This window comes from Quercus lobata, chromosome 3 (genome assembly GCF_001633185.2).
Source record: "Quercus lobata isolate SW786 chromosome 3, ValleyOak3.0 Primary Assembly, whole genome shotgun sequence".
Lineage (NCBI taxonomy): Eukaryota > Viridiplantae > Streptophyta > Magnoliopsida > Fagales > Fagaceae > Quercus > Quercus lobata.
In genome coordinates, this window is record NC_044906.1 from 13,165,912 (window position 1) to 13,191,379 (window position 25,468).

Genomic DNA, 25,468 nt, shown 5'->3' on the forward strand with positions numbered 1-25,468 from the left:
TAAAACATAAAGAAACGAATATGAACAATGCAAGCAAAATCTTCTTTTTCTTAGAGTAATAAACTAACCCCAATAAATATGTACCACACCTGTAACAAGTTTTATCTTAGATCATCTTTGGAAGGGAAAAGAAAAAAAAATGAAAGAAGAAGAAGAAGAAGAAAAAAGCCCTCCCCCCCCACCCCAACCCCCCCCCCCCCACCCACCAAAAAAAAAAAAAAAATCATTAGCATGCAGACAGCTTATTTAGGAATTTAATGATTATCTAGTTTATAAACTGGAAACTTTCTAGCCATTGTCTTCAAAAAGGGCATCTGTTAATTTCTGAAAAGAAACGGAAACAATTTCAAAATCAAACAATTTCAAAACCCTAGAATTCAAATATAATAACATCGAAACAAATAAGAAACGGAAAATAATCAGAACCTAAAGAACTTTGCCCTAAATTTCTATTCAAATCAAACACAGAACTTAAAACCCTAAATTCAAAAATTGAAAACAAAAAATAAAAACACAATTACCTCTCTTAGCTTCCCTCTCTCTCTCTTCGACTCTCTCTCTCTCTCTCTCTCTCTCTCTCTCTCTCCTTCTCTGCGAATCAACCGAAGATTTGAACGGTTAAGAGGTCCGACATGAAAGGTTTGGAAGTGGAGGGTGAGGGCTACCTTGAGATCAGAGAGACGCAAGGTTGAGATCGATTGGCAATGGAGGAGGGTGAGGGTTGAGATCGATTGGCGATGAAGGGAGAGGGTTGAGATCGGGCTTCAGAGATGGAGGCTGATATCAGATGGGTGGAAAATTATTTTTAGTTTAGTATTTATACCAATCCTAAAGCCGCAGTTTTAACCCGCAGCTTTAGGCAAAACCTGGGGCTGCGTTTGAAAAATGCGGCCCCATCCCAAACTAAAGCCGCATTTTTCAAATGTGGCCCTATCCCAAACTAATGCGGCCCCATCCCAAACTAAAAATGCGGCCACAGTAAAAGAAAACATAAAAAAAAAAAAAAAAAAGAGTTTAACCAAAAAAAAAAAATACTAAAGTCCTTAGGCCACGTTTTTATCTCAAGAAAACGCGGCCTCAGAACCTGTCTATAGCCCCGCGTTTAAAACGGGGCTTTAAGGATCTTTGAAGCCGCGTTTTTTAAAACGGGGCCATAGACAGGTTCTTAGGCCGCGTTTTTATCTAAAAAAGCGCGGCCTCATAACCTATCTATGGCCCCGTGTTCAAAACGGGGCTTTAAGGTTCTTTGAAGCCGCGTTTTCTAAAACGGGGCTTTAGGGTGGACCTTGGGCCGCGTTTTTTTATGGCTGCGGCTAAAAAATGCGGCCCAAGGCCCCCGCGTTTTGTAGTGTTATGAGAAGAATTATGGTTAGAATTCCCCCTCCATTACTATTGTAAATATTAAATTATCAAAAAATTAAAAATAATGTAAGATGCAGAGTTGAAGATTAATATCCAACAACACCAATAAACAACAAAAAATGAGCTATCTGGCTTCAGCATGCTCTTTCCCCTTGTGAAGTCTGGCAATTTGCAAACACATTTTTACATAACATTACCAGCACTAGGAAACCGAATATTTTTAAAGTAGTAAATATAAAAGATATTGGGTGCTAGCATTTATTCTAACAATGATATTAGAAAAAGAGATAAAGAGTGATCATACTTCAAGATGCTTCATTAACTGTCAAAGTTGCAATCAATTTTTTAGGTTATAGCCTAACCACATTAGTGCATAAGGGCAACAGAGCTGGAACATAGAGGTGTACATGTCAATAATAACAATATTTTGCTCTATGTTTTCATATAACTATCACATTTCATGGCTTCAAACCAAACCTACAAACATGACACACTTATGTGATAGTGTGTTTGCTAAAAGCTTCTGAAGAAAGTTTTTTCTTTAATGGGTATGAATCATATGAAGCACACTCAATCGAAATCAAGAGAAACAAAAAACATGTATATGTAAACTTCTGAACACATATAACTACAACAGCAGATTCCTTGAAGTTACAAAAGCACTCATAACTAGTTGCACCCAAATTAGCATTTCTTTCCTAATCTTTGAAACTGTGCATAAGTACAAGAAATTTAACTTTTAATCCAAATGCTTTTGTTGAAATTTAGAAGTGACTACTCATTGTTTATTAAAAATATATATATTTGCATTATCTTCAGCATGCAATAATAACGTTCACAGTGCTGAAACAAAGGAAAAAGGTTTATGAGGAAAAACATAATGCATAGACAGCAATCATGACAAGCAAGGCACCTGATATATCCACAGATTGATTTGTTGATGTACTTCCTCTTCTACTGGTCCACGCAGAATGGTCAAAGCAACTTGAAACTTTTAACAGCTTTAAATTGAGATTACCATGATTAGTAGTTCTCCATGGAGAATAAATATCAAAAGGCATCACGCACCTATTCTTCATGCTTCATGGGAAATTTGCCATTTGGATGGAAGACATATGCCCCAGAAATCTGAAAAATAACTTGAAAAGGATAATTCAACAACTCTTTCCACGTTTAAGTCATGCAATTTCAGAACATAAATAAAAGAGAGGTTGAGAGAGATAAGTAACACAAGATGAACTTAAGTGTACATGAGGATTTGTCACTTCCATTATATCCAGAGTAATAACTGTAAGATTGTTCAACTGATTCCTCAACCTTCAGAGGTTATGACTAAGTGCATTGGCTGAATCATTCATTTTCTAGCTTTTTTATTTTTATTTTTTATTATTATTTTTTTTTGTATATTTTCTTTTGGGGATGGGGAGGGCAAAAGGGGTCAGCAAAATGAACTTATTATAAAATGCAGCAACAAGAAAAACATTAATTTCACTTTTGATCATAGTTAAGAAAACAAAAATTTGAAAAAAATTCATGGAGATAGAAAATGTAAGCATAAATTTCAAGTAACAAGTGACTATAGAACTTTCAGGTGCATTGCATACCAAGCTTTTGCTATTATCAAAACTAGCCACGAACTTGCGCATTGCACGTGATTAGGGTGGTCTCATTAAATTTATATTTTACAATTTGGACTAATTTAGTAGAGAATAATATATTTCATTATCATATTTTTATTTATTATAGGAAAAATAAAAAATGTAATATAGGAACAATCATAAATCATAAATATAAATTTGAAAAATCATATTTTCATTTATTATAGGAACAGTCATAAATCATAAATATAAAATTTGTTATACCAAAATGAAAACAATACAGTTTTTCTCAAAAATTCAAAAGGTAAGTTAACGAAAATATTTATTTTTTAATAAAATTTATTTATAACATTTTGTGAATCTTTAAAAAGAATATAAAATTTAGTAATTATTCTTTTAGTTTTAAACAAATTTTCTCAAACCCTATTTTTTCTACCCTACAATGCAAAACACCAAAAAATGTAACTAAAAAACTAATAGAACTTAACAATGATTAGATGGACCAATTAGGAAAAAAATTTGTTGTTGATAATCTATTAAGGTTATTTTCATTGTAGAAACTACAATTTCCTCCACCCAAAACATATTATCAAATAAACAATTAATAGCAAAATCTAAGAATTAAATTTCTCTATATGTATTGTTATAAAATAATAATAATAATAATTAAAATACAATTGAAAAAGCTAAAGTATGTCATCCATTCAATTATTTTCGTTTGACTAACTTTTTTTTTTTTTTTTTGTCTGAATAAATGATATTATAGAGTATTTCTAATACAACTATTAAAAGTATTTTCTCCACCTCAAAGGATAAAAAAAATTAGTAAAGTCTCATAGTTTAACATTTAAATTGATAACTATATAAAATCAAATTCTAACTTGCAAAACAACTAATTATTAACCCAAATCATATCAATAAAGAAAAAAAATTACTTGTAATTGGAAATTGGAATACCAAACTACCTAAATACGCAAAAAAAGTCGTATAAATTTACCAAAAAGATAAAAAAATATTATGTGACAATTAAATCAACAATAACAAAAAGAACCATTAGTAGAAAAAAAAGTGATTGAAACAATAAAAAAAAATTCACCAAAAGAGAAGCAAAATTGGAGAAAGAGAGAGACTATTAACCTTTTTATCGTGAACAACTTGGAAGGAATAGAGGAGAGAGGTGGAAATGAGTAAGTAGAAATTTATATGAAAATTATGATGTAAGATGAAGGGTGGAAGTAGATGAAAGGTTGAACAAATTGAAACTATAGAATTTAAGAAGATATGAAGGAAATTTTTTAAAAAAATCTAGAAGGAATCAAATGAAAATGAAAAAATAAAAATAATATTTGGAGGGAATGAAAGATTGAACTAATAAGACAATGGCTAAAGAAGATGAAAAGTTGGGCTAAGTAAGAATTGCCAAAAAAAAAAAAAAATAAATAAAAGATGCTAAAGATGTAGTGCATAAAGAGCTTTAAAAAATTTATTACAGAACTTCCATTATTATATTTGGTATGAATATGTATAGACATTGTTTTTGTTTTTGGTTTTTTAGTTACAAAAATTTCATTATTTAGATTTAAACATCTAAATTAAAGTAGATGAATATGTAAAGGCAAAATTATATGTAATGTTAAAACCACCTAAGATGAATGTGTCAAGTCTATAATCTATTTATATATATATATATATATATAATTTTTAAAAAATAATAAAAAATAATTTCTAAATTAAAGTAGATGAATATGTAAAGAGAAAATTATATGTAATGTTAAAACCGCTCAAAATGAATTTGTAAAATTAATAATCTAATTACAATTTTAAAAAAAGGAATAAAGAATAAATAAGAAAAATAATAATTATGTTGTTAATGACGTAACGATGAAGTGGTACAACAGAAGCTTGGCAGTAATAAATGCTATGGTTTAGCTTTTCCAAACAAGTATATTAATTATTATAACTAATTTTTAAATGATCTAAAATCACACAAAATCATCATTTACATAAGTAAATTCCCCCACCATTTGTATCTACTTTGAAAGGTTTTGAAGGTGTGATAAAATATTAAATTGCAATGTTTTATTTATTTATTTGCTATTTGAGAAACAATATCAGGTCAAAATTCATGCCCACCATATGTAAAACAGACAATTTATTGTAAATCTTAAACCTTTTATAAAAATCACAAACGTTTATAAAAATTATATTATCTCCATATTATTTCTAAACTTACAACATATTCAACACATTTGCTAAATCATGCAGGATGATAAATGACCTTCCTGTAAAATTTTTTGGAGCAATATACAATTCTGCACAAAAAAAAGAATAAGAAAATTGCAAAAAAGAAAAAGAAAAAAGGACTAAAATAAACAAAAACATATAAATAAATAAACAAAATATTTCATAATAAAAACGTGATAAAATATTCTATCACACCTCCAAAGTAGATGTATTTGTATTTAAATTGAATATAAATAGTTATATATAAACCCACATGATACCTAATAATTTTAGTGCATAAAAAAAATCACATAAAGTGATAATTGTGCCCAAACATGGTTTTTTCACGTGGGCTCAGTAGCAACTAAAGAAGGAAACCATTTAACATGAAGATACAACCAAAGTGATATATATATAATTGCATGATTGTGGCGGTCCTGATCACAAGCTTAGTGGTGTCGTAAGTGTGTTTTTGTCAACTGATCTCAAGTTCGAGCCTTCACTTGGCCTTTTGCTACATTCATTTTTAAAATTAAAACCTTAGGAGCATGAGATAAAATAACACATTTCAGCCGCCCCCTTCCCTGATTATTTTTAAGCTCTCTCATCGATCAGTAGCTTAGTTCAAGTAAACTGTCCTCAAAACCGAACCGATTCTCTATTTCTATCTCTCTCTTTCTCAATTCTCAAACTCTATCGTTTCGTTCTGATTTCCGCTGCCGAATTGTTTGCTGGATCTTCAGGAAAATGGGTACGCTTCTTCGTTCTTCGCACACTTGTTTTCGTTCTCATTGTTATTCTACGCTTACTGCTGCTACTACTACTAGTATTGCTAGTGCTAAAAAAAACCCGAATCACTATCTGAATCAAAATCATTTCTTGGAACCTGTTAGAGATCAGTGCAAATCTAGAAGCTTTAGGAATGTTGATCATGCCTTAGACCTGTTTGATAAAATGCTTCACACGCGCCCTTTGCCTTCCATTTACGATTTTAATCACGTGTTGGCTGGCATTGCAAGAATGAAGCATTACCCAGTAGTCATTTCTCTAGTTAAACGAATCGAATCATTCGGTATCTCTCCTAATGTTTGTACTCTTACTATTTTGATTAACTGCTTCTGCCATTTAAACTGTCTAGATTTTGGGTTCTCTGTCTTTGCAACAATTTTGAAACTTGGTTATCCCCCAAACTCTATTCCTCTAAACACCCTTGTCAAGGGTCTCTGTCTTCAAGGTAACATTGCTGGAGCTGTGAAGTTGGTAGAAGATATGGAGAAGAAAGGGTATCAACCTGATGCATTTACTTGTGGAACGATACTAAATGCTCTGTGTAAGATTGGTAAGACTGATATGGCTATTGGGTTGCTCAGGAAATTGGAAGGAGATTTTGAGCTTGATCTGACAGCATATAACACAATCATTGATAGTTTATGTAAGGATAGGTTGGTCACTGAGGCCTTGAACTTTTTGACTGAAATGATGAGTAAAGGCATTCAGCCGGACCTTATCACTTACAATTCCTTAATTCAAGGCCTATGCAATTGCGGCAGGTGGAGAGAAGCTAATACTTTGTTGAACGAGATGGCACAGAGGAAGATTGTGCCAGGTGTGTGGACCTTCAACATATTGGTGGACGCATTTTGCAAAGAGGGGATGTTGATAGAGGCAAAAATAGTTTTTGATAAGATGATTCAAAGAGGTATTGAGCCTGATGTAGTCTCTTATAATTCTTTAATTGATGGATATTGTTTGCAAAATAAATTGAAGGATGCCATCGACGCATTGAACATGATGGTTGAGAGGGGTTGTTCACCTAATGTTGTTAGCTATAGCACATTGATTAATGGATTTTGTAAAAATAAAAGAATTGGTGAGGCAATGAATCTCTTTAATGAAATGTCCAACAAGGGAGTAACTCCTAATGTTGTGACTTACAACACTCTTATAGGTGGGTTTTGTCGAGTGGAGAGACACAAGGCTGCTCTAGAGCTATTCCATAAGATGCAAGCTTGTGGCCAACTTCCAAATCCTCAAACTTATGCTGTCTTGTTGGACGGCCTATGTAAGAATGGACAAGTTGTTGAGGCAATAAAAGTGTTTCTTGAGATGGAAGACAAAACGTTGGGCAACAATATTGTGATTTACAGCATTTTGATTGATGGTTTGTGTAATGTCGGGAATCTTACAGTTGCAAGAGAACTCTTTTATAGTCTATCTGCGAAAGGATTGCAACCCAATGTTCAAACTTACACCATAATGCTCAAAGGGCTTTGCAAAGAGGGACTGCTAGAAGAAGCAAGTGAGATATTTGAGAAAATGGATGGGAGTGGTTGTTCACCTGACGATCGCGCATATAACACAATAATCCAAGGGTTATTGCAACATAATAGGACATCAAAGGCAATGAAATATCTTGAAATAATGGATGACAAGGGTTTTTCAGCAAATGCAACCACTGCATCCATGTTGGTTGACTTGCTATCTGCAAATCCAGCAGATAAAGCACTTCAAGAATTACTTATTAAGACTTTGCCGGTCAATCTATAAGGTGTATGTATATTTGTTGAAAGTGGTTATTTACTTTTTATTTTTTATTTTTTATGAAGTGATGTTTCTTTTCATATCATTGATGTTTTTTCCATTTCAAATTTTCTAGCAAAAGAATACCAATGGTAGGAAAGGTGCTTAACATGTTAATTAAGCATTATGATCCCTGTTTGTATGTTACTGTTCTTTGAAATCTTCTTGTTGGAGTTGAAGTGTATTGGAAGCTTAACTTGATCACATTTGAGTAAAATTTTGTCTTAAGGTTTCAAGTAATTGTTTTTGATTGCCGCAATGATGATGATGATGATGATGATGATGATGTTTTTGGGGAATCAATAATTGGGTTGAACTCATATTTCTTAGGATGGGAGAGGGTTTAATTTCACTTTTGGTACTCTGTCTCTCTCTCTACACGCACAAACATACCCCTTGAGGAATGTTTTATGTGTGTATGTGAAGTTATGTGTGACAATGATCTCCGCTATGGAGGCTGGGATATCTATACCTGATTATATTTTCAAATCTAATTATGAAGGGAAAAATGAATTTTTGAGTGGTGATTGCTGATGAGAAAAGGTAACTGTTGTATTTTAATTAAGGCTTGATTTGCAGCTTTGACATATGTTTTCTTTGCAATTTAGAGAATTTAATTGGACACTACCTATTTATTTGTTTAGATCTAAAATATCTTGTTCAATAACAGGTCTACAATATCTTGTTTATATCTTTATTCAAGATATCGCACTCTTTCACTCTCACACACACACAAGTGAATTCACTATCACCACATTGGATCCAAACAAGAGAAAATGTTGACAAAGTAACACAAGGATATAAAGCGAGTGGAACCAGAACAAAGCCAAGCTTGAAGAGCAAAATCCATCTTGCATTAACTCTCACACATTAGTACTGCATCACTTGTACTTGGACGTGAAGCTATCTCGGTGGGCTTAGCCAAGTACAAGGGACACAGAAATAATGTCAATTCTATCAGCTACTGCATCTTTGCCAGGATGTTTGCCAAGGAACATCCAAATGACCTGCAAGCTTTCAACACTTCAATTTTTGCACCAGGAGCTCCTCCTCCTGCAGTTTCTTCATACAAATAATCTTGCTTTGATTTTAAAATTCCTGTCAGTCGCTAAATGTGATTAAAGCTTAATAGATGAATGCTACTGACACGGTTTTATGTATGTATCTCAAGGTATGTAATAGTTACCAATGTCTGTTGTCCCAAAAGTTTGTAAGACAATCACTTATGATTCTGAGTAGTATGGAAAAATTTTCGAAATATATTGACTCATCTTTATTTTGTGTCAATTTGGATTGAATCCTTTTTTAGTTGTTGGTTCTCTCCCATTAATACAACTCCACAACAGTATCTCTGGTTAACAATTTTTGCTGTTGACAGTTGGTAACATGACCAATTTTATTTTTACTTTGAAATTTTCTCAGTCTCATTAGTTCTAATTCATGTAATGACTAATGGTGTTTCGACCCATGACAATGCTGACATAAGTATTGGGTAGAAAGTGAGTTCACTTGTTGCTGGTGATTTCAAATTGGTGCCTTGGCATTTACCCTTCCTTTTTACTAGGTGGAGATCTGAGCCCTTCATCATTGAAGCTGTCAGATGCTTGCCCGAATACTGCACCGCAACAGATGTGAAAAAACTTCAAATTATAGCATTTGCTTTCTGCAACAAATTTATATTGCTTTTAGCACACAAACAGTACTAAAACTCCATTCTTGCCACCTGTTTGACTGACACTCACCTGAGAACTTTGCAACTTCTTCACTTAGCCGCACATTCTATTTAAGCTCTTCCCATAAACTATAGATTAGCAACTCTTTGGCCATTGAAGTACTACAATTTGGAATAGGCACATGCTTGAGATAATTCAAAAGGTAAAGCCTGTTATGGCAAGGGCTTTTTATCTTTGGATTGAACTATCTTGGGAAAACTCCAATTGAGACATTTCTCACAAAAAAAAAAAAACTCCAGTTGAGACCTTAATATAACATATATGGGCATCACTTACAGCCAAGGGTTAATCCTCCATGTGATTATATAACTGTAAAAACTAAAACCATGATGCACGGGGACCGCTTAGTTTTAGAATGTTTTTGGATTGTTTATTTGCCACGGTAGTATTTAGGGAAACCATAATAAAGTGGCCTCCATTTATAGATTACTACTTGATAGACTTTCATAATAGTTAAAGGATTTAGTTAACGTGTGTGCTTGTACACTAATTAAAAAAAAAGTGTAAATGTGTCCTACCTACATGCATTTAGTGGCGGAGTGTAGAATGTTTTTTGGGGCCAAACTAACTATAGTAAAGTTCTTTAAAAAAAGAAGAAGCTATAACTCCACAAAATTGTGCTCTACATTCTTTCTTGATATTAAAAGGATTTTGAACTCTAGCTTTTTTTTGTTTACACAGTTAAACCATCACTCAAAAATTCATTGTTTACAGTCCCAACTTCTATATTGAGTAGTAACATCTAAATCTTAAGCAAATTTTCTCTTAAAATATACAACAATTGTGAATAGTTTCCTCACGAACTAGTCACACATTAAGAATCTAAATTTAAATTTTATAATTTAGTTATATATATTCTTTGAAGAAAATGTAAACAATAAATTGTAAAATGTATACCGTCAAAAAATAAAAATAAAAAAAACCCTAAGCAATTTATAAAAATACCTCCATGTAATAAGTAATTAAGTATCCGTTTGGATCCACGTTTGCATTTCTTTCCTTTTTTTTTCCCAACCACTTGTTTTGACTTTTCAGCAGTGAATAGTGCACCCGTGCACTATTCATGAGTCCCACAAACTTCACTTTTCAACAAATTTTTCATTAAAAATTGGTCCCACAGTACTATTTACACATTTAAAAATTATTTTGCTACAGTGTTTTCAGTTTTCAATTTCAGCAAAATAAGTTCTATCCAAATGAACCTTAAGTATACAAGCCAATCACTAATGTCAAAATTGAATATATAGAAAAAAAGAAAAGAATAACTTAATATAAAATAAAATAGTAGAAGCTAATGATTACATTGTAACGAAAAAGTTTAGAACCACAAAATTTTTCACAATTTCTTGTCACAACTGTGATGTAGCAGAGTGGTGATGAAAAAATAGTGAGACTATATTTAATTGATAGTTAACCATTCATATATAGTTTATTACGTCAAAATTAACCAAAAAATTGTGAAATAATTTGTGGTAGTAAAACTACTCATATTCTCACTAATGTCACTAAATATTAATCTTGTTTCCAGCACTCGCTGCACACTTACCAACATTTCTTTCCTATAAATACCAGCATCTCCGAGTTGCCGCTTCACTACTAAACTATTACCTCACAAAAAAACCAGCCATGGCTAAGCCTATCCTGCTCTATACTTCTCTGTGCTTTCTTGTGCTCTTCATCAACGGATGCCTAGCTTATAGACAGTGGCAGCAACAACAAGAGTTCAACCAGTGCCAACTGGACAGTCTTGATGCCCTTGAACCCAACAACAGCATCGAGGCGGAAGCCGGTGTGATCGAGTCTTGGGACCCCAACGACGAGCAGTTCCAGTGCGATGGAGTGGCGGTCGTTCGCAATGCCATTGAGCCTAATGGCCTTCTCTTGCCTCAGTATACCAATGCTTGGTCAATGTAATTACATGATTGATTTTAACTGGTGAACGGTGAACCTAAGGTATCTAAGGGCTTGAAGACTTGAACACCTGATATTGATGGCCCACATTGTTGAAAATGTGACACTAACGGGCAGGGCATTTTATCTATACAAACCATTTACAATTGCACCATTGCCATGACTCAGGGCTATATTATGCTCCATTCCAACCATTTATAGATACTTTATTAAACATTGAGAATCTTACAAAGTTTATAATAATTGCTATCTCTAATTAACAATGTAAACCATTAGTGGCCGTTAGCATAGTTTTCAGAACCGGACCGAATCGGGAGGTCGGACCGTGAAAACCGGGATGAAAACCGGTTTTTTAAGCATAAAGAACCGGATTTTTTGTTAATTCCGTGAACCGCTAAAACTGGGGTTGGACCGTACGAACCGGTGAGAACCGTGCGGTCCAACCCCTTAGCAAATTTTTTTTTTTTTTTTTAATTTTATTCTACTTAATTAAATTATCCATATCTTACAAGGAATTAAAAAAATTATAATTAAAATCCTTCAAAGATATATTCAACTTTACTTCAAAAATTAATCATAAATTTTAATGTTTTCATGGTTATTATTTTATTTTATTAACTTTCTTATTTAATTATTAAATATATGCTTGAAAATCGTTAAATTTCCCTTATATATATAGATATATTGTCAATTTTGCTAGTTTTATAAATTTAATATCTATATTTAGGTTTTAATTAATTATTTAATTAATTATGACGTCATCATGGTTCGACCCCGGTTCGACCTCGATTTGACCTCAAAAACCTTGAACCTCTCCCTTTAACTGTTCAATGAATGGTCCGGGTCTGAAAACCTTGTGCCCTTGTGCTCTCTTAACATTAGCCAACCAAAAAATTAACCAATAAAGTTTTTTTTTTCTTTTCATTATAATAGTATTAATCAATAAATAAAGTAGTACTTTTTAATCAAATGAAAAACAAGAAAAGAGAGAGAAAGAGAAATGTTATGAATTTTTTACAATATTTTTACAACAAATCCTAAATGGCAGATTGTTAGTTGTTACTAGTTATTATTGGTATACAAAAAAGTAATTTTAGTTGTGAGTTCAAGTCAAAACAAGTAACAACTTAATTCCTAAAACTTGTTGCGAAAATGTTGTAAATGTAGCACTTCTAAAAAAAATCAATAAAAAGAGCAATACACAAAAAATTTCTTAACATATTTCATAACAATTGAGTTGATAAACTCTTACTAGTACTTATCAAGGTTCATTACTAAGATTACCTTTTTACTTACCAGTTACCACCGTCAATTTGCCACCATCAACATGTGTGAAAAAGATTTGACAAATATTTTGTGTCTATAGACTTTCTCAACCAAAAAAATAAAAATAAACTCTACATGGTTTATTTTAATTAGTAATTTTTCATCTAAAACAAGATAATAGAGTTTAAGTAAGATTTAAATTTTTATATATAAAAAAAAAAAATCATAGTTAAATACTATATAAAAAAACCCCAATTTATTTTTTACTTTAAGCCTCTAAATGCGTCAAGCCACCCTTATATATAGTCCCCCTGTCTCACACTTAGCAGTTTTGAACTCATGATCTCATATATATCATGAGACTTTAAGAACCATTAAGACAACTCTTGGGATTGATAGTTACACTTTGAAATCTATATGGTTTGTTTTGAACTTTGAAATACTAGGAGGTCTAAGTCAAAACTATAGCCTAGACTCTAAAATCCTTTTGTATAATTTTTATATTTTAGCTTATTAACTTATTTTATTAACTCAATTGGAACATTTGATATTTCCAATTAAAATATCAAGGTTCAAATCTTCCTCCCCACTATCAAATTAAAAAAAAAAAAAAAAAATTTTTAAGTATGATGATACATTATAAAGTTTTTTGTATTTTATCAACTCAATCTAAGCAAATAAATAAACTTTTTAGTAAAAAACTAATCCAAACGAACAAATAAACTTTGGATAGGTGCAGACTTGAATTCTATAAATAACCAAATATTATTGAGATAAATATCTATGGTGTCTCGTCATAATTATTTGAATGAAATTTAAAATAAGATTAGTCAAGAGTTTTGTAATTCAATGGTATTTTTCTCTTTTCCTTATGAGAAGAATTATGGTTAGAATTCCCCCTCCATTACTGTTGTAAATATTAAATAATCAAAAAATTAAAAGTAATGTAAGATGTAGAGTTGAACATTAATATCCAACAACACCAATAAACAACACAAAATGAGCTATCTGGCTTCAGCATGCTCTTTCCCCTTGTGAAGTCTAGTAGTCTACAAACACATTTTTACATAAAATTACTAGCAACAGGGAAATGGTATAATTTTAAAGTAGTAAATATTAAAGATATTGGGTGCTAGCATTTATTCTAACAATGATATTAGAAAAAGAGATAATGAATGATCCTACTTCAAAATGCTTCATTAATTGTCAAAGTTGCAATCAATTTTTTAAGTTATAACCTAACCACATCAGTGCATAAGGGCAATCAGAGCTGGAACATAGAGGTGTACATGACAATGATAACAATTTTTTGCTCTATGTTTTCATGTTGCTGTCACATTTCATGGCTTCAAACCAAAACTACAAACAGGACACACTTATGTGATAGTGTATTTGCTAAAAGCTTCAGAAGAAAGATTTTCGTTTAAAGGGTATGAATCATACACACTCAATCAAAATCAAGAGAAACAGAAAAATACGTATATGTAATATCTAAGCTTTTAAACACATATAACTACAACAGTAGATTCCCTGAAGTTACAAAAGCACTCATAACTAGTTGCACCCAAATTAGCATTTCTTTCCAAATCTCTGAAACTGTGCATAAGTACAAGAAATCTAATTTTTAATCCAAATGCTTTAGTTGAAATTTAGAAGTGACTGCTCATTGTTAATTAAAAAATATATATTTGCATTATCTTTAGCATGCAATAATAATGTTCACAGTGTTGAAACAAAGGAAAAAGGTTTATGAGGAAAAACATAATGCATAGACAACTATCATGACAAGCAAGGCACCTAATATATCCACAGATTGATTTGTTGATATACTTCCTCGACTGCTGGTCCACGCAGAATAGTCGAACCAACCTGAAACTTTTAACAACTTTAAATTGAGATTACCATGATTATTAGTTCTCCATATAAATATTAGAACATGGTTGTCAAAATTGCGATCTGCATGGATCGTAGGATTGCACGATTTTACGATCTCACCTCACCAAAACGTTTAGGATATATCACATTAGGATCGCAAAAATGGTAGGATCTTATGTAGGATCATATAGGATCGTAGGATTGTATGGGATCCTACCGATCCTAGCAAAAACTTAAATTTTTGGTTGTTTTTTTTTATGGGATAAATTTTTTGTTTTGATGAAGCTTTAAGGGTTTTAATTTTTTCATGTTGTGATGGTATGACTTTTTATTTTATTTTTATAAAATTATGTTAACCTATGCAAATGTTTTTTAGTTTCTAGTTTACTTGTAGTCAAAATGAAGGAATGCTTCATCATTTCTAAATAAAGAATTTGATGTTGGCTTTGTTGCCTTTTAAACTATAATGTTGTTAAATTTGTTTGATCAATATATTAATTTGTGTTCTAATATTACTAAAATATTTTTTTATATATAATTTTATCAGTTATGCTTGTATTTGTATATTGATTGATTGATTTTTTTGAGCATGCTCTTTAATTGTTGTTGAGTAGTATAACTTCAATAGTTGAGTATGAAATTGTATCTTAATCTCTTTTACAGCTCTAGTATGCAAATATATAATGTCTACATAGATGATGAAATGGATGATGATGATTAGGAATTTAGGACGGTGGTTATAAGAACCTTAGAATGAGAATAATTAAATGTTCACTTTACCTTAATATTCATCTTACTTTTGGATTTCATATTGCAGTTAGCTAGTTTCTATTAATTTGTTAACTTATTTTGAATTTAAAACTTGGAACTTAGAACTTGGAAAATATTTTCCATGTGTTTTGATAAATGTTTTGGTATTTGGATGCTAATGTTTGAACTTTTTAAATACATTGGGTCAAAATTTAAGTATAGTTGTTTCGTTAGTATAGACTTAGTGATGTATGACATGCAAATTACATCATATGAATCTTAGTTTTTTTATGAATGAATTTATAATTTTCGTGATTGTTCAACATACAAAGTCATCATCAATGTGTTTTTTGCTTTAAATTTGAAAATATGTAGGATCTTACGATTCACGATCCGATCCTATGATTTACGATCCCACCTACCTTCAACGATCCTATATAGGATCTCAATTTTGACAACCTTGATCAGAAGGCATCACACACTTGTTCTTCATGCTTCATGGGAAATTTGCCATTTGGACGGAAGACATATGCCCTAGAAATCTGAAAAATAACTAGGAAAGGGATAATTCAACAACTCTTTCAACTTTTAAGTCATGCAATTTTAGAACATAAATAAAAGAGAGGTTAAAAGAGATATGTAACACAAGATGAACTTAAGTGTACCTCAGGATATGTCACTTCCATTATATCCGGAGTAATAACTATAAGATTGTTCAACTGATTCCTTAACCTTCAAAGGTTATGACTAAGGGTCCATTTGGATACCGCTGAAAACTGAAAATTGAAAACTGAAAACTGAAAACACTGTAGCAAAATAATTTTTAAATGTGTAAATAGTGCCGTGGGACTCATTTGAAAAAGTTGTTGAATAAAGAGGTTTGTGGGTCTCGTGAACAGTGCACGGGACACACTGGAAATTCATAATAGCCACAAAAATGCCGTTTCAAAAAAAAAAAAAAAAAAGTGAAAACGTAGACATGAATGCGCCAAACTCAGTATCCAAACGGATACTAAGTGCATTAGCTACAGAATCATTCATTTTCCTCCTTTTTTTTTTTGTATATATTTTCTTTTGGGGATGGGGAGGGCCAAAGGGGTAAGCAAAATGAACTTATTATAAAATGCAGCAACAAGAAAAAACATTAATTTCACTTTTGATCATAGTTAAGAAAACAAAATTTTGAAAAAAATTCATGGAGATAGAAAATGTAAGCATAAATTTCAAGTAACAAGTGATTATAGAACTTTCAAGCGCATTACATACCAAGCTTCTGCTATTAACAAAATTTATCATCTTTCCTTTAGTGGTGGAAAAAGTAAGCTTTAAGTTTCCTTGACCAATTTCAATAGTAAATTTTTTACTACTCTGAAACTTGTGTACAGATGATCTGGTTGAACCCGTACCTACAACTGAAAGGCAAAACAAGTCAAAAACTTATATCACTACCTTGAAGAAGAATGAATTTCATGTTTTTCCACTTCGTAAAATAAAATAAAAAATGTAGATCTATTGCAATAATAAGAGCAGACCTGGCTTTTTGGCACTTGAAATAGTGCATTTGCTGAAACCAAGTGGTGGTAAAGACACTGAAAATGCAAGCAAATACTTGGGTGTCTCAATTGGACTTTGACCTAAGTACGCCCTAAAATAGTAGTCCCTTGTCCACATAGGCACTGGCAGGCAGAAGGAGTTGCGATAAAAGTAATGAACATTAACATTTTCATTGATAACTAAAAGAAAGTTAGATATTGTAAATCTATATATATCTAAAAGTTGAAGCGTAGTATTTATTGTTGCTACGCTCTAGTTAAACCACATCAGGGTCCACCTCATTATCATTTTCTTTCCAATTTTCCTATAATTGTTTTTAACATTTACTTTTTATTTTATTTTAATATTTACATTTTTTCCAACATTTCTCCACCCTTACCTTTTCATCTCCCCACTACCCTCCACATAAATATTATTCTTCTTCTTTTCATCTCCCCACTACCCTCTACATAAATATTATTCTTCTTCTTTCTTTTCATCTTCCTTTAGTTTGTCTCTTCTCATTCACACTCTTTACTATAAATTCGTAACTATCTATTCCATCCTATGCATGGTTTTCTTTCACAAAAAAAAGGTTCTCTCTCTCAATTTTTCAATGAATGTTTTATACATTCTTCTATTTATGCCAAATTACTAATCTTTGGGAACCCTTTTTTTTTTCTACACTAGAATCATTATGCTCATTTTCTCACTTAATTTAATCGGGTAGTTTGCCGGAAATCAAAAAAAGGTTCTCTCTCTCTTTCTCTCTCAATTTTTTGATGAATTTTTTATACATTCTTCTATTTATGCCAAATTACTAATCTTTGGGATTTTTTTTTTTTGATAAATTTTTTCTACACTAGAATCATTATGCTCATTTTCTAACTTTATTTAATCGGGTAGTTTGCAAGAATTCAAGTAAAACTAGACAATAAGGAATTTTACAGCATTGGAGAACACCTGTACAACATATACCAGCCAAAAGTTGAAAGTCAGCAAATTAGTGGAGCTATGATTAAGCTTCAAATGGGATTGATGGTATTGTCAATGTTCTTTAATTAGCATCCTTATTTCTATTTCTCTATATATGTTTCCTAGAATTAGTAGTAGTCTCATTTTTATTTTCTCTATTATATTCTAGGTAAACCAAGAGTTCTTTAAAATTCCACATTGGTTAATGCCATTTAGATTTAAAATTTTTTTTTTCTCTTTAATTGTTAAATGTTACCCTTTTTCTGTTCTTTCTTACAACTCTAATTAATGTTGATGGTTTTTTTTTTTTTTTTTTTTTTTTTTGTTTTTTTTTTGGTTTTTGGTTAGTTAAGGTTGATGGTGTATTCTTACAAAGAAAAGAAAAAATTGAATTCTGTATAAACCTGTACCTAAAGGGGATAGAAGCCTTTTTTTATTTGATTAGAGACAATATATTAAAGGGTCATATCCTTTGGCCATTGCATTGCATTTCTTAGAGGTTAAAAGATAATGCTTGTCATTATAGAAAAACATTTTGGGTGGGAATAAGGGTGTCATTTTGTTTGCTCTAAGAGTAACAAAAGATCCTATTATAAAGGAAGCCCACAATCATATCACATGCTTATTACACTAACCATGAGCACAACCCATTATTCTCTCTCACCATGTTTCTACTACATTTGCATTTAGCAACCTAAGATTGGAATTTATTCCCAATAGAAGACTTGTAGAATCATTCATTTTTTATAGGAAACTAGCCGCAGACTCGTGAGAATATAAATATTATGCAATGAAGTGTAATATATAAAAAGTAACAATTACTTCAAGCGTTGTCTTTTTTTCAAAAAAAAAAGAAAAGAAAATATTTTTACACTTATTTTTTTTAATCTTTTTATCTCTACAAATATATCATTTTATTTATTTATTTCTTTTTGTGTATTTCACCAATATATTTTAACTTTGTTGTAGTGTCTTACATTTGCTTAATATACAACTCATCTCTTAAAGAATAAGGAAATTATCATAATAAAAAAAATTACCACAAAATTACAATGTTAACTTAACCAAAATTAAAATAAAACTAAAGAAGTAAAAAATAGATTTTATAATAATTTATTAGTCAAAAAATTGGTAGGCATATTCAAATTCCTATTTCCAAAAACAACTAAGTATTAATCCAAACCAAAATTCAATCAAAATTATAAAAGGGAAAGAAAAAAATTTCTGATGGGAAATTAAAAAAGCACAATCCTAAAACACATATTAAAAAAAAAAAACCATCAATCTTAATTTGAGTTATAAGAAAGAACAAAAGTCTTTTATGTGCAATTGTTCTCTTTATTGGTATTTATTGTTATATATTTTATTTTTACTTTTTTTTTTCTTCTCATCTTATGTTATTCAACATTTAAATTCAGTCACATCTTCTACGTCATTAAATTATTTATATTTTCTCTCTTTTTTTATTTTTAATAATTAAACATGGAATATTTTATTTAAATTAAAATCAATAAAATTTTCCTTAAAAAATTGTACTCTTTTTATTTTATTTTATTTTTACATTTACACTTTGTCCAAGCTTTTCCTTACCTTTATCTTTTCATCTCCCCACTACCTTCTACCTTAATATCACTATTCATCTACCCACATCTTCCATATCATTAAATTATTTATATTTTTCTCTACTTTTTATTTTAAAAAAAAATTAAAATTTTAAAATTTTATTTACGTTCAATAAATAAAAGTGTCCTCATAAAGTGGAGTAATACTAGGGACACACTTATTCTCAAACCCAATACATCAAAGAAAAAATATAATACAAAACAAATGCCAATTGGGAAACACTAAATTAAAAATAAAAAAAATTGTGGATATCAAACCAAATATAATATAAAGAAACTAATAGTTATAGATATACTAACTTAAGGGTAGCAAAATTAAATGAAAAAAAATAAAAACTACAATGCATATTTAATGCAATAAAATCATCATCAAATTTTGGAAAACAGTAGCTTGCCTATGTAGAGAGAAAGAGAGAGAGATGGTAAAGAAAAAAAATGAAATGTCAATTAATAACTATTAATTGGAAAACAAGGAGGTTGTAAGAAGAAGTAAAAATAAAAAAATAAATATGACCTGTATGGAGTTTCAGCGATCAAATTCTTTACAGTGCAATAAAATCAACTGTTACATTCACATAAAAAATTGAATCAATAATCAATAATTATAGACAATCTTAGCGATATATTTAAACTTAAAACTAATCAAACTCTATTTCATAACTAAAAGTTGATGATTCTCAAAAAAAAAAAAAAAAAAAAAAGGAGATGTCCTTATGTAATAATAGAAATTACATAAGAAATAAAGTTAGAAAATTTTAAAATCCCTTTTTTGACATTTCATTTAACTTTATATATATATATATATATATATATATGTGTGTGTGTGTGTGTGTGTGTGTGTGTGTAATCTTCATACACAATTACATTTAAAAATCTAATAAAAAGTGCTACATCTCTTTTAACACCTCTATTATGAAAATCATTAGCCAGTAAATATATAGTAATAGTAAAAAACGTTATAAATGAAATTATGAAAAAAAGTGATAAAACTAATTAGCTACTATCATTATGAAGTAGTAGTCTATGATTTTACACATCAAAAGAAGTGGAATATATAGAGTTTACTTAAGGTATATGTAAAGATTCACATTAAAAAAAAGATATGTAAAGGTTAAAAAAATGTATATTCTATAAATAAATAAAAAGGTATATGTAATGTTTTTATTAACTTAAAAGAAAATGAAATATCAATTATTAATAACAACAACAACAACAACAACAACAACAACAACAATAATAATAATAATATAGGGGTAATTACATTCCCCTTCCTTGATGTTTGAAGAAATGACACTCTACCCCAAACTTGAAAGGAAAAAATATTTTCACCCCTTACATTTGTTTTACCAAACTTTGTTAAATTAATATTAAAATATTGTGGACTAACTTGCCTGTGCTTAAGGTAGGTTCCAAAATTATTCTTGTGGGGCCAAAGAAATTGTGACCTTGGCCCATTTTACCTTAGGGCCCAAGGCCCGAGCCAAGGGGGGATATAGCCGAGGACATACAATAAAAGTCCAAGTAGCCTTGAGACATAGTCGAGGATGACTCTGTCCTCGGCATCCCTAAGGCCCTCCTAAAAGAAAGGGCAAGAACGGCATAAGAACAGTTTTGGAAAGGACCTAACACATCTGCGTTGATAAAGAAAGGACCCTTGGACAATATGATGACAAAGGATAAAGGAAAGGCTGCAATTACTGCAATTAAATACTCTGCATCAGATAGAGCAGTGCTTTTTAGTTTTTACAATCACCCTCAACCACTTTGGGTATGGGCTAATGGGACAAGTATCAGCCCTGGAAAGTTGGACCTACACGTGGACGTTGGAGGAAGGGGCAAAGACTAGTATAAAAGGAGAAGTAAGCAGTCCAGAAAGGGGGCTGGGAAAAAAAGACTAAGAACCAGAGCCTTCCAGGTCGTACCGAGGAGAAAGACTTCTCGAGCGAACATAGTTTATTTCCGTATGAACACTATGGCTAGCCATCGTCCGGTGACCAAGGCCTAACCTTTCAAACCCACGCTTTATAAATTATATTGTTTGGGCTCTTAACGTGTGAACCCAATATCATTTTGCGGTTGTTAAAAATTGAATCCCTACAATTGATCACAAGAGGCTTGGTGGTACATTACTCCCTTTACTTCACAGCTTATAAGGTAGAAAGTGGAGGGGTTTTCTTTCGATGTGGGACGCTTAGGTTGCAAAGCATGCCGAGGATGTTGCAAGCATGCCGAGGACGTTGCAAAGCATGCCGAGGATGGTCAAGGACGTTGCTTGAATGCCTAGGATGTTGCCAAGCATGCCTAAGCATGCCTTAGGTACCCACAATCCTTAATTTTAAAATTAAATTCTCTTATTTTAAAATTTTAAATTAAAGTGTATTTCAAAATATTAAGTAATGTCTTTTGCTTTTTTTTTTTTTTTTTTCCCTTTTTTTTTCCCAATTTTAAAATTAAATTCTCTTTTTTTTTTTTTTTTTTCCCTTTTCTTTTCCCAATGAGTTATGGAGAGATTTGTCATTTCAAATGTTTTGGTATTTTATAAATTCGTATTTTAATTCTAAAGTTATGAGTAATGTCTTTACTAACCATGGTTAAAAATTTATAAACAAATTCTTAAATAAATTTATAATATTTTGTTATTAATATAAACAAAATGGGAGAGTGTTATTACTTATTACCCCAAATATATTTAATAAGATTAACCTAAAAAAAAAATTATCTCGCGTAATGCGCGGGTCTGCGACTAGTAGGAATAAAAGTTATGCCAACCTAATTACATTGGAACATGTTTGATAATGATGAAGCAATGGGATTGCCAAAGAGCCAAAGTATAATACTCTCAGACCTATCAGAAAATACACGGGATGTATTCACACACACATACACCTCAAAGAACTACTGTTGTCATGGAATACTCTTAAAGAGGCCTCTCATTTTACCTTTAAAAATAAAGAATTCTTCCCCAAAGAGAGAGAGAGAGAGAGAGAGAATTCATATTTTTTAGATCTACATCCTCCACGATTTTAGGATATTGATGAAGTCATCAATTACTAACCTTACATTCAACTGGTCCTGGTCCACATTGAAAGTGTTTCATACATATACAAGTGGGCATTCACACATACAATGCTTAGGCTTAAAAATGTCATTTTAATCACACTACTATATTACCTAAACTAATACAAGTTTATCGTGCTTTGCATCATTCAACAAATCTATGCAAATGTTTTTGGTTCTCTCCATGTAGTAAACCTGCCGACATAACAAATCATTTAACTTCTCATATTGTTCTTTAATGTATAATTTCTGACTCTCAAAAATGAACATGTTCATCTAGTGCATCCCAATTGTTGGTATGAAGGAGCATGTAAGCAAATGGCTTGTTGACTAGAATGAAGATCCAATACTTGTAACTAGCCTAACTTCTTCAATACATACTGCATGACTAGTCCACACATTTAGATCATTGAAAGAAATGAAGACCATAATGCGGCCTTGAATTTCAAAAATGTAAGACACTGTTGTAAGAATGGAAGTACTCACAGGAATTTGAATTACATAACTCCTCTTCCATCCAAGAGAATTGTAGACCACAACTACCTACAAAGATAAGAAGACACCAAAAAGTGGTATTTATCTAAATGGAATAGAAACAATTCATAATTGTTGCAAGGAAAAATATTTTCCTTACCAAATTATTTCCTTGAGACAGATCAACTTCTGATCCAGGACAAGAACTTATATTCAGAAGTGGGCACTAGAAAAAGAAAAGAAAAATAAGAAGATAATAAAAGGATAGAAGAGTGCAAACACAATTCATATGTCAAAACCATTTTTAGCTTGATTTTCAAAGTTTATTTATTTATATATACATTTTTAAAAATGTTTCCTGCAAAACTATTCTTTGACAAGAATGTCAATAATTAAATCATTAAATGCTTTAAAGAAGTTAGCATTATGTAACATAGCCAAAAATGAAAGAACAAAAAGCAAATATATAAATATTAGAACAAAAAGTTTCAAAAAAAAAAAAACTTAATTTTCAGTTTAAAATTTTAAATTTAATAGAATTTTTTAACTGCAGAGGGCATTTTGCCCATTATCAATCAATCAGGAGGGACATTGCTCATTTTTTGGGTTAGCATGGAGGTTGAAGTGGACCCTATAGTTTAGGGGGGCAAATTGGAATTAACCCATAATAATACAAAGATAAACTACCCCTCTAAACATTACCGCCTCTTAGTCATTAAAAAAAATGCAAGGATAACAGATTGCAGCTAAAAAGTACCATATTAACAAGAGAACTAAAAATGTGCTCAAAAGTCAAAAACAAGATCCATCATCAAAGCTATACGAATGCCACAATAAAATGAGCCCTTTAAGCAATGAATTAAAATAGCTCAGTAGCTGAAGCTCATAATACTTTATTGGTTGAAACTTCCCACATCCAGTATTTGACGTAGATTAAGCCAAGCAAGAAAGTGAAGATGCAAATAATTCCTTAGCCTACACATAAATTTTGAAGAAATGGATGACGCTTGGAAGAGAGAGAGAGACTTTGAGAAAAATCATATGGTTGAATTGATAAGCCAAACTCACACCTCTGTGTACCCTATCAAAACGTTTTGCATAATCATTAACCACATGTAGGTTTTCTGTACCAATAAGTCCATTATGATGTTGAGCAATTGCTAAAGCATCTGCTAGTGATTCTGTATTGGGCTAAGAACTATTCCCTCCTTTGAAAAACTCTAGTTGCCTTATGGCCAATTATTCATTAGAGATAAATAAATCTCAAACTCTAAAACTGTCATTAGACTGTTCCAATTAAATCCATCATACATACTGAAACAGTCACATAAATGATACCAAATAATAGCCACTCATTATTCTGACATAGCGCTTCGAGGCTGGTCTACTGGTAAAGTATCCTATCCAGTATGCATTTGCACTATCTGCATAACTGGCATGGTGCATGCTTCAAACTTTAAGAAAAAGGTTGAAATGGGAAACAACAAGGATATGGGTTATATAACATCCAAACGTTAAACTTACGGGAAAAAGTAATCAGTCTTGGTTGGCCAGGATTCATCTATAGCATACTTTGCATCAGTATATATGGATGGGGTAGAGTATAGAGCATTGACACGCCCATCCTGGAAAACCAATTAGAACCAAAAAAAAAAAAAAAAATTCAGAAAATAAAAGAAGGATGTGAAACGATGAGGAAAAATTTACTGACACAAGAAAAATTCAACATTAAAGAGAGGCAGAGAGAGAGAGAGAGAAGAAGAAGAAAGACATATTTATGAACTAAAACTTACTTTAGAATGGCATGTATTAATGAGATGGAACTATTAACCCATTTAGCAGGACTATAGCAAGCTTGATTAATGTTAAACTCTTATGGCCAAACATGAATAATTATGTGTAAAGAAATGGGACATATAAAATGAAAATTCTGGCACAGCTTTTAAGATTATATCCTACATATTTTATCAATCCTAATAAGTTTTAAAGCTGACATAATGCAGGCCAAATTTAAGTGATGGCATATCCCGAACACTATAATTCTATATTTTAATGTGAATATAAGCAGTATAAAGTATTTCAACTAGGTAGAATCTCTGTACCTTTGCCATTTATTCTTAAGATTCAACCTAAATCATGTTTGAATTTTCCAACCAAGAAACAAATTCATTGCTTCCTCAATTCTTACTTTTAGAATTATGGCTAAGTAATTAAACTTATCATTTCTTAAAAGTTTAAAATTTTGGGAGAATTGATAATTTCACATGGTATTAGAGTAGGAAATCTTGAGTTTGATTCCTGTTTTTACTCTACCTCAAATTTAAAATGTTAAAAATCTCATGTGTTGGACCCTCACTTATTAAGGGGAACTTTAGGCCCACATGTGAGGGGGAGGATTAGAATTATGGTTAAGTGATTAAATTCACCATTTCCATTCTTATTGTTAGAATTATAGCTAAGTGATTAAATTTACCATTTCTTAAAAGTTTAAACTTTTGGGAGAATTAGT

General features: G+C 31.2%; 1 protein-coding gene and 1 pseudogene across 1 annotated transcript; one reads left to right on the forward strand and one right to left on the reverse strand.

Annotated features, from left to right (window-relative positions):
• Positions 1-5,710: 5,710 nt before the first annotated feature.
• Positions 5,711-8,427, forward strand: LOC115978916 (putative pentatricopeptide repeat-containing protein At1g12700, mitochondrial). Its single transcript, XM_031100831.1, has one exon. It carries the CDS (start codon positions 5,931-5,933, stop codon positions 7,728-7,730), a length of 1,800 nt encoding a protein of 599 aa, XP_030956691.1. The 5' UTR covers positions 5,711-5,930; the 3' UTR covers positions 7,731-8,427.
• A 5,250-nt stretch (positions 8,428-13,677) lies between these two features.
• Positions 13,678-25,070, reverse strand: LOC115980354 (annotated as a pseudogene).
• Positions 25,071-25,468: the final 398 nt, after the last annotated feature.